The 14,304-nt window shown below is 34.6% G+C and overlaps 2 protein-coding genes across 6 annotated transcripts in view; one reads left to right on the top strand and one right to left on the bottom strand.

Annotated features, from left to right (window-relative positions):
• Positions 1 to 14,304, bottom strand: part of C4H7orf50 (chromosome 4 C7orf50 homolog) — a 135,780-nt gene that overhangs the window by 115,706 nt on the left and 5,770 nt on the right. The window lies entirely within an intron of this gene.
• Positions 81 to 4,762, top strand: GPER1 (G protein-coupled estrogen receptor 1). Its single transcript, XM_005438207.3, has 2 exons — positions 81 to 1,734; positions 3,032 to 4,762. The coding sequence occupies exon 2, from the start codon at positions 3,460 to 3,462 to the stop codon at positions 4,531 to 4,533; it is 1,074 nt and encodes a 357-aa protein (XP_005438264.2). The 5' UTR covers positions 81 to 1,734; positions 3,032 to 3,459; the 3' UTR covers positions 4,534 to 4,762.

The raw sequence follows: 14,304 nt of genomic DNA, 5'->3' as shown, positions 1-14,304 counted from the left end.
CAACAATAAAGACTCTTTTGCTGTCCTAAAGAACAGGATTATAAAAATTAAGACCTTCAAAGCTAGTATCACAAGATTTTTCTAACGTTACAATTATTCCAATCCTAGAACGCAATCACTTTTATACACGCCTCAAAACAAAACGCTTTCAGTTCTCTGTCCTCATAACCCTGTAGAAAGCCACTCCAGAAAGCCATTCCACACACAGTGGAAGTCATTTGTTCAGAAAATCTTTACCAGCACAAATTTTCTTTTAAGCTAAAAAAATGTATTCCAAAACTATTTATGAAGAGCCATCCTATAAAAACATCTTAAAGGGCATCTTTAGTAACACTGCCAAAATCCTGTGCTCCTACGCACAACACACTTCAAGAAAAAACCAAAACCCAGCAAATAATGTATTTGCTTCAATGGCACTAGAAGGCAAAGTGCCTTCTACTCCCAAAGCCACTTGCGTAAAGAATTTTTGCTTCACTTTTCTACAGATGAGATCTTTTGTAATCTAGAACTATTTGACCACTGTAATAGATGTAATGCATCCATTATAGTGACATGCTAATTAATCACTTACTCCACACTTCTGAAACCGTAACATTGTAATCTTGAAATCCTAAATGCAGAGATCCAATCCATCTTATTCCAGTAGCAGGAAAATGCTGCATCAATGTACAGCATATTCACAACTGGCACTTAACATTCAGGTATCAGATCAATATAATCTTAAAAAGCAACTTACAAGAAGTATTTCGCTTCTATGTGAAAGAAAGGTTTAACTTTCTTTCTGTTCTAAGAATTGTAGCCACCAGCAGGTGGTGTTTCTGGAAATGTCAAGTAGTTTTTCCCCCCCTACAGATGATATGCAAAACTCCACCTGCAGTACTGGTGGGTTTATGCAAGACCAAAGCTCCACATTCTCTGCAAAATAAGCTTCTTTTATCCATGTGATTTTGAACTGAGCAATTCTAAGAAGTGTGAGGATGACCATGTATACCTGAAAATTTAAATTCAAACAGGCAAAGGGGGATCGACTTGAAGGTAGGAAAACTGAAATTTGTATTGTCAGTTTAGCAAATGACCCTTCTCTGCTGCTAGATTTCTCCCAATCAAATCCTCTCTTCAGATTGTTCAGAGGCTTTTAAAAAATACCATGCATAACTAATTATTGCTTTATATTAAAGTAAAATATGTTTACTTACAATTTACAAATAAATCTCTTAATTTTTGATCAGCTGAGCTGTAGGTTTGAATGGACTGTGTAACTTGAAAAAACGCTAAAGGCAGAAAGGAGGGTGAAATAAACATTAGGCAAAATAAAACTGACAAATATGAGAGAAAAGATGCTTGTCTAGTTCTAGTCAAAAAGAAACCAGCAGAAACAGGGTTAATTCTAGCCTTATAAGGCTGTTCAGCAGCACTTCAACTGCACACAAATTAGAACAACCCTGGGAATCTATAAAGCTTGTTTTATGCCAAGGACATGCAGCAAGATCTGCATTTTGCTGTCGTAAACTCTCTTTTATTTAAGATGTTTTAAAACCGAATAGACATTATATGATTTTTTTTTTTTTACTGCTGAATCGTCAACAGGTGGCATTCACTGCAGCTTTGCACACCTAAATACAAGTTTTTACTGACAGAACAGTCGAAGTTGACACATCCATTAAGCACGTATCGGAGCAAGAGCCAGCCTTCTGTTGTCTGGAGGAAAATCAGCTCTGAAGAAATGGAATTAAGGTAAAATAAAGTGTTTCACAGTACATGGTTACCTGTTATGCTTGTAATTGCTTAGCTTTTGGTAGCCTTTCAAATGTGATTAAAATCTGATCACGGACTGACTGTTTAAAATCAGTTGCTTAGACTGTTATCTGTTATTGTATTCAAAGCAGTTTTACCACGATATTCAAAAATAAAAAGATGTTACATAAAACACTTAATGTCTGACTTCCATAGCTGCTTGAACCAAACACTGAACCTTCTTCAAATGTGTCATTTCATATTAATATTTTAGCATAAAGATTTACATAACGAAAATTATTCAAAACATGGCTACAGCTACTGTGTACTTATGCCTGTTTCATTAAGAAATAAAAATAATGGTTCCAAAGCTCTTAAGTATCTGCTAGCTACTTCTGGTAACCTGGACACATTTAAGCACACGCAGAGCTGTATTTCTGACTGGAAATACTCTTAACACTCCTACTCCATTAGTGGTCTGCTCCTCTTTCTCCCCCAGACCATACATCAGCATGATTTAATTCATTAAAATGTGGAAACATGCATGAATTTTACTAGTAAACAATTAAACTTTTAAAAACATGTTTTAGTGCAATTAAAATCAAGGTTTTGGTAGCAAGATGAAGATTAAAGCAATTCAAAATTTTTAAAATTTAACACAAAATAATTTTCTTGCTTTTTTGTTTTGGGTGTCTTCTACCTAGGCATTTTTTTCTTTTAAATAAACTTCCCAGCAATGCTTCACATCCATAGCATTCAACATTTTTAAGTAAACAAATCAGATAACTGGTATTTTCCATTCCTATCCGGAAGTCAGTGCAGCATAATTAATCACAAAGAAAAACAAATTGAGTATAATAATGTTGGTGTAAATCAATATGCTGCTTCTATTACTTTCATTTCTAAAACTTGCGTTTTCACTGAAAGCAGGAGGAACTAACTGCTTTTCATCTCCATTGCCCTCAGCCACAGACTCTCTACTTAACAGCCTTACAAGCTGATGATGAAACAAATATATAAAGTTTTTCTTTAGTAGGCTAAGGTCACTCATCTGATTTTCTATATTTCTGCATTTTCCAATACTGAATCCCTGAAGGGTATACAGAATTTTAACAGATCTGCTCTCACAATATATTATCTAGAACAAATTTAAATTCTTTTAACAGAACCTTTGTATATATAGTCAAACATGATGTTTCCTGCAACCTCAGCTATGTAAGTTAAGTTAGCAGAAGCATATGGTACATGGTACAAAGCCGGCATATGAGATTAATTGTTTTCCATTTGCAAATTGCAGGTCCAAGGATGTTCTTTGATTATTAAAAGAAAACAAATGGAGCTAAAATTCTACCACCTTCCAACCTGCATGAAGAAACACTGTTGACGAAAAGCTTTTATTAAAGAGATCCAAGTACCATAATGCTAAAAAGATTCCTACATGATCTTAAGGCATACAGGAACTGCAAATTTTCTCATTTGCAATGTATATAGCGTCCTGTAAAAAAATTTAAGAAATTACTATTTGCACTGTTATATTTCAGTCAATTTTAAGACTAATTAATTTGACTTCTAGAGAGTTTTAATTCCTATACAAAAGTGTACATCTTTTTCCACTTCAATCAAAATGTTTACTATGAACTTAGTTGAAAACAACCCAAAATCTGATTGTTTTGGCATTACCACCAAACTGTGAGTACCAATATCTTTTCTGCAGATATTTTAACCATGGAAATTTATTCTGCCTCAATATCACCTGTTTTATGTAACAGCACAACTTTTAACCTAAATGGATCACATTTGTGTAATGAAAGCATAACTTCTCGATTAGCTGATAAATCAGAACACCAACAATATGTTATTGGTCTTTTCTTATCATGTCTTTACACCATATTTCTTTTTCCTATTGGTTTTGTAGGAAACATTCTGATACTGGTTGTCAACATAAGCTTTCGTGAAAAAATGACTATTCCAGACCTTTACTTCATAAATCTTGCAGTAGCTGATCTCATTTTGGTTGCTGATTCTCTCATTGAGGTTTTTAATCTTGATGAAAAGTATTACGATATCACTATTATTTGTACCTTCATGTCTTTATTCCTTCAGATCAACATGTATAGCAGCATTTTCTTTCTGACATGGATGAGTTTTGACAGATACATAGCACTGGCAAAAGTAATGAGGTCTAACATATTTCGCACTATGCAACATGCTAGATTAAGCTGTGGTCTCATATGGATGGCGTCTATTTCTGCAGCACTAGTTCCATTTACAGCTGTGCATTTACAACACACCGGAGAGGTCTATTTTTGTTTTGCAGATGTAAAAGAAATCCAGTGGCTAGAAATAACCTTGGGGTTTATTATCCCCTTTGTGATAATCGGTCTTTGTTACTCATTAATTGTTCGAGTTCTTATAAAAGCACACAAGCATAGGAGTCTTCGTCTGCGGCGACAAAAGGCTCTTCGAATGATTTTTGTTGTTGTCTTGGTTTTCTTTATCTGCTGGCTACCTGAAAATGTCTTCATTAGTGTTCAACTTCTTCAAAAGAAAAGTGAGTCTGCCTCTTCAAGCAGCCCATCCTTCAGACACGATTATCCTTTAACAGGACATATTGTGAACCTAGCAGCTTTTTCTAATAGCTGTTTGAACCCCTTAATTTACAGTTTTCTAGGGGAAACTTTCCGAGACAAACTGCGACTGTATATTGAACAGAAAACAAAAATGTCAACATTACATCGCTTTTGTCAGGCTGCCTTAACATCTGTTATTCCTGACAGTAATGAGCAATCAGAAGTCTGATTTAGTAGTGGTTGTATAAAGCATACAATTGTGGAATTGTGCAAATAGTGAACAAATGCTTGCTACTAACAGAAAAAAGTGTTTGTGTACATATATGTATTGTATTGCTCTACTGGGTATTGAAGGATTATATTCAAAATGTTTTTATGACAAGACTTTAATGTAGAAGAATGTTTTAGTCAGATTTGTATTTAATTATGAACAGGATTATTAAAAGCTGAGCACTGAAGGAGCTTTATTCTGTATTATACATTTACAAATGACAATATAGAAGAAAATTTTATCAAGTTAGGAAGACTCTAGATGTAACCTGATTATCAGAGATGCTACTTTGCTGGTGTATATAAGATATTTCCACTGAAATAACATAGCTGCCATAACAGTGGGGGGAAATCATTACCACTTATTGATGTGGAGATGCAGAAAACCTTGATTTTTTTTTTTATCCAAATATGTTAAGATAAATCACTTTGCTTAGAACTACATAGTACTATCATCACTGTATTCTAGCATGTCTTCCACATTTAACCTTTTTTAATCTTAATATAATCTAACAGTGGTGAGTTTTCGTCTCATAAATGTAATCTGTTTACATCAGTACTTGATAGAAACTGAAATAATTTGTAACTATATTGCTCATCTCAAAGAACTTCACAGAAGCAAAATGTAATTCTTCATTCTGTCTTTTTAAAATTGTCCAAGACAATCTTTCCCAGGACAGGCATAATCAGGCCTTTTGTAAAAAAGTGCACATGTACGTACATTCATATCTGCCTTCAGTTTTAAATGCAAGTTACACAAGATCTCTTTACATTTAGCAGGCCTATTTTGACTGCCAGAACAAAATGCTGTGGCTTTAAAGAGAGAGTCCCATTCTGCAATAGAGTATAAAAATTGCTTATGAAAATGACAGAAGCCTCAGTTTTTAGAAAGGAAGAACTTATGTAATGGGGAGCGTTACTAGCTATTACCAGACCTTCGCTTTGTGCACCACCCATCCCCACCTCCAGAAACCACTGGTCTTTCTAGATTTTAACATGCACGTTGGTTGCTTTGTTCATTTGAAGATTAATTATGCTAAGAAAACAAATGTTAGCACCACTTACTTGAAAACAATAGTTTTTAATTTCCACTAGAAATAATTGGGTTTTAAATCTAATTGACTTTTAGCACAGGTTACTGCTGAACTTGTTCAGAGAAAGCTATAATGGTCCTGGAGATCAGTGTGCAAGATCATTAAAACATAACTTGCTGCATCTCTGAAGTGAACAAATTCATTCCACCTCTGTGCTCATTGACTTAAGCACCAGAACTCTGCAGAATAAGATGCTTAGTCCTGTTTTCAAATGTCATATATGAATTAATTAGCACACAAACAGATTTTAAAGTATCTTTACACATAGACACTTAAAACAATTACTAAAGTTACTAAGCAATAAGGAAAACAGCAAAAACAATGATTCCAGTCATATTTCTCATGAAATATTTAGAGTTTCCTAGTGGAAGCTTTGGCCACAAAAGACTTGACCTATAAACAGAAAGGCCACAAGATGATGGCTGAATTTGAAATAGATAGCTAGATATTCTTGCAACCGAAACAGGAACTGCAGAGTGGAGTTTCCAGCAACTGCTGGTTATTTGCAAGTGACTGCTAGTCACAGTCTAAGGAAAAATGTCATTTACGCACATCCTCCCTGTAGAACACCAAATACATCTTCTCTCAAGAAAGATGCAAGCACTGCCATGCCTTCTCTGCTTAGAAGGACTTCCTAAATGCTTTAGCAAGAAATCTCACACCATTGTGCTACATCACACAGCCCTTTTTCCTCATCATTTTCAGTTTCTGAATTAACCACAATTACTCACATCCTATTGACTGCCAATGTACATTAATCACACCTTGAAAGATGGCCATTTCAGACAACACAGAACTGAAGGAACGGATAACTCTTGGCAATACAATTCTTTGCCCAAATAAGACACATCTGAGATTACAGATATATTAGGTTTGTGTAATCTTGACACTTGCCATGAATAAATAACTTCATTGGAGTTACACAAATACACTTTCCCAATTGTAGTAGTTGTTTATTTTGGTTTTATAAGGGTAAACTCCTTTCCCCTGCTCCTTCCTTCCAATGTACAAACCTGGGTTTTGATTGATGCCATGGTAGAACTCCTTTCATCACTACTGTAGAAAACAAATTAAGAAAGTGTCTTTGCTCAGAATCTTATAATAATAAACAGACAGTAAAAGCCTGCTCATACATACTATGAAATAGATTTGACTGTGATATCAGGTTGTTAATGATCATGTAGAAACAAACTAGGAAAGATCAGATTACTGTAGTATGAAGAAAACAGTATTTACTCAACATGAAACAACCAATTGCATGTTTAAAACCAAATTACAAATTTAAACTACCTTATGAGTTTCCTCCTGTTAATATTGTGGTACAGGCTTATGAACTGTGCCTGAAATGACTAAATTTAAACATACACTAAAAGTACTCTCCTAGGTGAAAAAAGGCACACTGCTTCCCAAATTTTTTTCTTTAACAGTAACTATGTACAAAATTTATAGAAATGCCACACAACTTTCATGTTTTTATATATACAACATGCTTTCTGCAGCCCATCATCTTGCAATAACTCGTTACCATGACTTATCCATGAACCAAAAAGACCTATGCTTTATGTAGTTTTCTGTAAAATTAAAGACTGTGATCACAAGTAAATAAAACCTTTTCTGGAGTGTAGGGGAAAGAGGAAATAAGAGTAAGAGTTTTGATACATCTTCTTTACTTTTCTCTCTGGTCTCTCACAAATTGTTTAATTTAAGGAAACTATTCTATATACCTTTCTAAAATGCCAGACTGACGACAACTATGAGATTTAAAAACCTCTTTATCACAGATGCTTACAATCTTTGCTATTATAGTCTATATCAAGTAATACCAGACTTTTCTTGTCTGAAGACAAAAAGCACACAGAAGAAATAAAAACAAAAATTTTAAAAACACACATATAGAATCCCTGAAACTGTTAACTACTTTTGAAAATAATACCTTAACACAAAAGTATCTTGGAGATAGAGTACTATGGAATGTCTAGAAACAGCACCAGTCTGAACCCGATAAAACTGAAAGCAAACGTCTTCCCTCAGCTGTGTAAAAAGATATGAGAAATATAGTTATTCAAGACCACTTTAACATGTTAAAGAGATGCTGTAACATTGCATCCTTTTAACAGTTTTGGGAGGTACACTAAACACCAAATATGCAGGCACAACACACCCACATCTACAAAGAGCAAAGTCAGTCACTCTAAAGATAAAGCTTGATTCATTTATGAAAAGCATTACGTGATCTGAGGGCATGTGACAGGGAATTTGAATCAATGACTCAGGCGATCACAGATTCTGTGCAATACTTTGACATAATGCGGGCAAGATGCAAAAGTCATCCCTCCCTTCCTGTTTTGGTTCCACAGAGAATCAGAACACTACCATTCAGAATAATCAATCTATAAATCCCAAAAGACAACATATGCTATAAAATAAATCTTTAAAAAAAAGCAAAAATAAGAATTCTTAAAACATAGTTTTCTTCAATATTGTTTCTATCAAATGAAAAAGATACAGATTCATCTTATATTCCCCGATGTAATCGGGCATTTATATTATTAATTGAAAATGGCTTATCTGGCATTAAAAAAATCCGTTCTACTAAACCTGCAAATAGGCAAGCTTTAAGGAAAAAAAATGAGCGCAAAGTTTTAACAAGAAAATGCTTTTAGAATTTCAGACTAAGTAGCTAAACAAAATTCACTGACTATACAATGCAGGGTCTAATCTTTTTTCCACCCATCAAGTTATATTAGAAGCTAACTGATTTTTTTTCCCCCCATGTTAGGATTTCACTGTATTCTCTCAGCTGTTTATTAAGACTACAAAAGGGAAAAGGTTGTCTGGACCACTTAAAATGGTTAGGATTGTCACATAAAAAAATGTGTTAGAAAGTGGTTTACCATAAGTAAAAGCATGCCAAGTTCAACCCTGATTATAATTTAATTCCATTTGAACATGTTTCTGCATAAGCAGGAAAAACAAGTGAGTGTATGAAGAAGGAAGGTTTGAATTTTAATAGCTATTTATGAAGGTGAACCAATGAATTAATTTGATTTTGATTGAAAACAATGAAGATAAGGGTTTGATTTTAATCTAAGGGACAGTATCCTTCCTTTTCACCCCAAAAGTCTTACCTTCCCCATTCAGGCCATCAAATATTTAAAACTTTCATCACAGAAGAGCACAGGGCCAAATTCATTGTTTAATTCAATTGATTGAATTCTATCTTTGCAACAGAAGTTCACGCTTACATTACCATTTACATCTACAGCAGCCTAGCGGTACATAGTTAAACCGAGCCATTCCTCATCCAGCAACTGTTTACGTTAAGAAAATATTATTTTTACATTCTGTTTAATAAATAATTTATTTATAATCACAAATAAACCATTTCCACCACTTTATCTTTTTTATGTTAAATTTGCAACAACAGAAGATAGGGAACAAGTCATTTTTAAGACATGCATAGAGATCATCTTTTCTGTACATTCTTAAGCTCTGCTGTCAGCGCGGTATATTGTGGTACGTGCCCTGTGCAAAGCTTTAAAGAGACACTAGATTTGAAAGTCTGAACACTCTCCATTCTTATTTATAATTTAGGAGTCCTTTCTCCAGCAGTACTGTCCAAACTATTCCATATTGACATATGATACATCAAACTTTTAGCCCTTGGCTTTTGGCTTCCTTTTAGGCTTCCATTCCATCACATGGCAGTATGACACAGCCAGAAACTAAGAATAAGCAGTTGCACACTGAGCCAACCATCCAAGTTAACAAAAGAGCAATGCCTTCTCAGAACTTCAGACAGTGCAAGCTCAGTTCATTACTTTCAACTCAGTCTCTAATGTAAAATAACTGAAGTAGCACATATGTCCAGTGAATTACACTACAAAAATCTAAAATGCGTATCTGAGTCTCACAAAACAACCTGTGTGTTCAGAATGGCTTAAGTTGTTCAACCCCAGTGATAAAACCATATTCAAATTTCCAACCTGTTTTCTCAAATTGTTTGAACAGCCTACTACAAGTATATACAGAAGTTTAAGTTCTAAATTAACAGCCTACTGAACTGTTCATTACCAAAAAGTAAAATTAACTTTTTAAACATACCTACTCTAAATAAATATCTAATGCAACAGAATAAGCTCTTCCAAAGCAGCAACTTTGCTTGCAAATCCCAACTCACTTGACCCACAAGCAAAATCACTGAAAAGGTTTAAAACCTTTGCAAATTGTGTGGAATGTGTTTTCTAGAAGAATATTAGGAAAACTGTGGGGAAAAAAAGACATACTAGAGCAACAGGAAAATTATTGGAATATTGTTAAATTATCCTTAGAAATTGGAGTTAAAGCTATTTTTACATAAAGCTCAGTGGTAGAACTGCTTAATAGTGATGGAGAGAGATTTGTTTTCTGCCTCAGCAGCACAAACATTTCCTTTCCTGGGCATCCTCTCAATAGAAACAGTAATAAAGCGGCAAATAAGATTTTCTTCCTTTTAGTCTCTCTCCATTCCGAACTACAAAAGACAAACAGCCTCTACCTGCCTGCAGAAACCTATTGACTCTTGTGTTCCAATACTTAGTTCATGAGTGAAGTGCACATAGCAAATTGAGAGAGAAAGCAACCTAATTTATAAACTCACTTGGTTCTCAAATACAAAAAAAGAATTACTTCTGATATTGAAAGCTTAATACTTTTGGAGCAGTGATAAACATGATGTTCCTTTCTTACTTTAATGTAAAGATGCCTGATGAAGCGTTACGTGCTCAGAAGCACAGACTTGCTGGCAGAGGTGCTGCTAAAGTTGACATCAGATCACACAGAACCTAACTGCATGCTCAGCCCAGAACAAGGGGTCTACTAGGATACATGGAAAACCATCCCTGTCCCCACTGTATCTGTGCTCTTCTTGATTCTTGCTAATACCGAGTGAGACCTCTTGGGTCTTGGCCAGAAGATTTTATTCCAAGAACTGTAGAATCAGGACCATCAACCACTCCTATTCTGAGCCCAAACTAGACCATGACTTAATCTGGACAAATCTTTGTAAAGAAGACACCATGTTTTAAACGAAGCATGGTAAACTTTTACCATGAAAACAAACAATTAAAAAATCCATAAGTTTATTAAAAATGCCTCTAGAAAATCATTCAGCTACAGACTTGCATGTAAGAATAGCCATGAAAGATGGGACTTTCATAATAGGAAAAACTTCTCTATTCCAAAAGTAACTAGAAAAAAATGACCCAACCAATGAGGTACATGAAGGCTCCAAAGTCCACTCCAAGGCCACAGAAAGGCCATGCGCAATTTCAGTAAGCTCTGTACTACCCTTCAGTGGAACAGTTCTGAAACCACCTTGTTGTTTTACAAGTGGGTAAATATGAATAACTCACATTTATGAGTCAGTACAAAGCGTAAAGGTAGGCTAGAATGACAGTTATTAAAAGTATGTCTTTTCCCCACATAAGGTTTGATATTCTCTTTTATATAACCGTTCTGCTCCTTTTTAAGTGATGCAGCTCCAAGTCTTTGGTACATTCTCTGAACAATTTTGACATGTTTCAAACTAAGATGGTAGCAGCAAAGCTTTGTCTTCTCTTGTGTGTGTGTGTATATACATATGCTGTTTGCAAAAGCCTAGTTTACAGATTATTAAGATAATGCTGAGAAATTCAATAAAACATTGCTTGATGATCCTCTGTTTGTGCGATTCAGTTAGGTAAACACATTCAAAGACTGTTTGGTTCTTTAAGCAACAGGTTCCCCTGTCAAATACCGTCATGTTTGTGCCCTCATTATTTCTGGCAGATTCTAGAAGTCAAAAGATTAATTTTCTGTTCTAATTACCTGTTGGATATAACAGACAAGTACTTTCCAAGTATTTACTAATCTCTGTGGCTTTGATCTAATACCCAAGAGCCATTTTATCTATGCTGTAATTTATTAACATACATAAATATACACTAATCTTTCATGCATTTTGCAATATTGCATCTAAACACAAAAGGTATTTTGGAGGAGGAAACTTCTGGTGAAATAATTCTAGTTTCTGATTCATACTGTGGAAGCAGCCACCATGCCCCTATTATCCGCTCCAAAGCGTGGCGGGTTTTTTATGTTTTTAATCTATTCCATCAACACACAATAATTTGTATTTTATAAAAATCCTTATACCAGACTCCCACGTTGTTTAAAAAAGCAGTAGCATTCTGTCAAGGACAGGGAAAACTGCTGCTTTTTAGAATAAACACATTTTAAATATCCAAATCTGTGCTGGTTTAGGTTTTTTGAACACATTAACATTAACAAAATAGTACCAAGAGCAATAAACAGGAAGTAACAAATCCACAAGAATCAGGCTTGCATTAATATGTTATATTATACAGACTTCCAAGTTCCTAGCCCTGTCAAGAACAATTGCCTTTGAATGCCTATTTCTTTACTCTTCATCCTATATCAGAATGTAGCAAACATTTATCCTTTCAAGCTTACAACTTAATTCCTTGCCAAGTGGAATGTGTTTTGTGAATTGAAACATCTAACGGGAGGAGTTTTTTTTAACTGAAGTTAAACATATTTTGACATTTTGTGCCAATTTTTCTATATTCAGCAGTTTGGGCCTTTTCCAGCAATTTTCATTTATGATGCCTCCCTCTATAATGAGTTAGAAGTCATCAACACTGAACCAGAAAAGAATCATAAATGACAAAGGGCAGAAAACTGAACAAAGGGTTCTGACTGGACTGGAGCTGAGTGACAAGTAGTGAAGCAGACCTAGCTTCTGCTCCTCACTTCAAAAACTGCTGGAAGACCATTACTCAACAGTCAGCCCACAAGTGGGAATCCTGTGCTGAATTTCAATTTTGTGAAGATATTTGCAGCTAAATCATGAAAGCAAGGATTTTTACTGGAAACCTAACAAGAACCATCAAGGAAGGTCTCATCACTAAGTAAAGAATGGGAGTTGAGAGAAGAATCAAGTACATGCTCAAAGAAAAGAAGGAAGAGTTTCCCCTCTTAATAGCAAAGAAGGGACAGTTGTATTTCTCCACCAAACTCCCCATCACTTTAATACCCTGGCTACATTAATAAAAGTAAGGAATTAACTTTGAATGTATACAGATTAAGGTAAATACCCAGAATCAGCATGAAACTCTTGCTGGTTAATATGTAATGAAGAATGCACAATTCCTTTAAACAAAAGTAAGAAATACACCACATATTGTTTATACCAAACACAGTTGGGGACATGAGCCTTTCGCCTGGGAAAACCATCTTCAAAGTAGCAACTGTTTTCCCAGCTGTGAAGACTCTTTCCTGGGAAATCTATTCCTACCATTATAAAAATAATTTTCAAAAGAATGTAAAATTATTCAGCCTAATCTATGCATATCCATATTTCAGACACTATTTTGTACCTTCTTAGACATGTCTGTTTACAAAAGGCCTACTATTCTCTATAAACACTATATGGTAGCACAATGAAATTTACCTCTTAAAAAATAAAACTACGGTTCATTTAATAAAATAAAGCAACTCTATCACTATTCTGATGAAAAAGTGTTAGCAGGAAACAAATATTTCAGTCCCATAAGCAGCTGTCCTCAGAGTTTGGGGAGTGGAGGGGGTGGTGTTTAATTTTCTTTTTCCTAATTTCAGGAATACCACATAGATGATAAGAAAGCAGACAAACCAAGTAAGATGTCACACAGTAAAGTCATACATGCCAAATGGCTTCAAATTTTTTCCCCACTATCAGAAGGCCACCATACAGCAAGCCAAAAAGACCAATGGACCAGCAAACTTGTCTCTGTACAAGTGAAAAAATTACAAACAAAAGATTAAACTAAAATTCAACTGAAAGGTGTCCCAAAGAAAAGAGAAATAGGCCCAACATTTCAATTACAGACTGGCCAAAACCAGCAGACTAAAAAAAGCACACATATCCACACTGACATTTAACTTCACCAGTTTAAGAAATAACTATCACCACCCTTTATCACCAGAAAACTGCTAACTGCTGATGTATCGTTACATCAAGGCATGGGGGGAGACGGAGGAATGGGGGAAGATGAAAGATTATGTCATCTTCTCTTCATAATATGTACAGAACTATTTGCATGTTAGAAATACTTTTTCAATGGTAAAAAAAAAGTACAAGACAGGATCCTTACTTTAGGAGGTTACACTAAATAAAAATCTTAACTTTTTGGAATTTTTTTTTCAATATTTAAGATCTTAAAACAAACAAAAAAAAAATCAATAAGCCTGGATAACACTAATGCATACAACAGAGGATTAAGCTAGTAAAGCAGAACTAAACAAATGCAGGAAGAGCTGATACATCAAAAATGTATTTTGGAAACTACTTGCATTGCAATTGAACTATCTAAAATACAGCTAATATTGGTAGGCTGCTAATCAGAAGAAAATCCTGCAACATCACACTAAGTTGTAACCTCATGGCATTTTTTAAGATGGGAAAATAAAAAACAAGTTATTTTGATAGTTACAAGATAAGCTTCCCATTAAATAAAAATAAATTAGTGGAACAATAAAAGATTACTGAGTTTGTTTGCAAATCATCCACAACTCATTATTTCAACAACAGGCTTTAATATGCATTAATGGGTTGT

This window comes from Falco cherrug, chromosome 4, assembly GCF_023634085.1.
Source record: "Falco cherrug isolate bFalChe1 chromosome 4, bFalChe1.pri, whole genome shotgun sequence".
NCBI lineage: Eukaryota > Metazoa > Chordata > Aves > Falconiformes > Falconidae > Falco > Falco cherrug.
The sequence above is the reverse complement of the archived record's forward strand: the minus strand, read 5'-3'. Positions and strand labels throughout refer to the sequence as shown.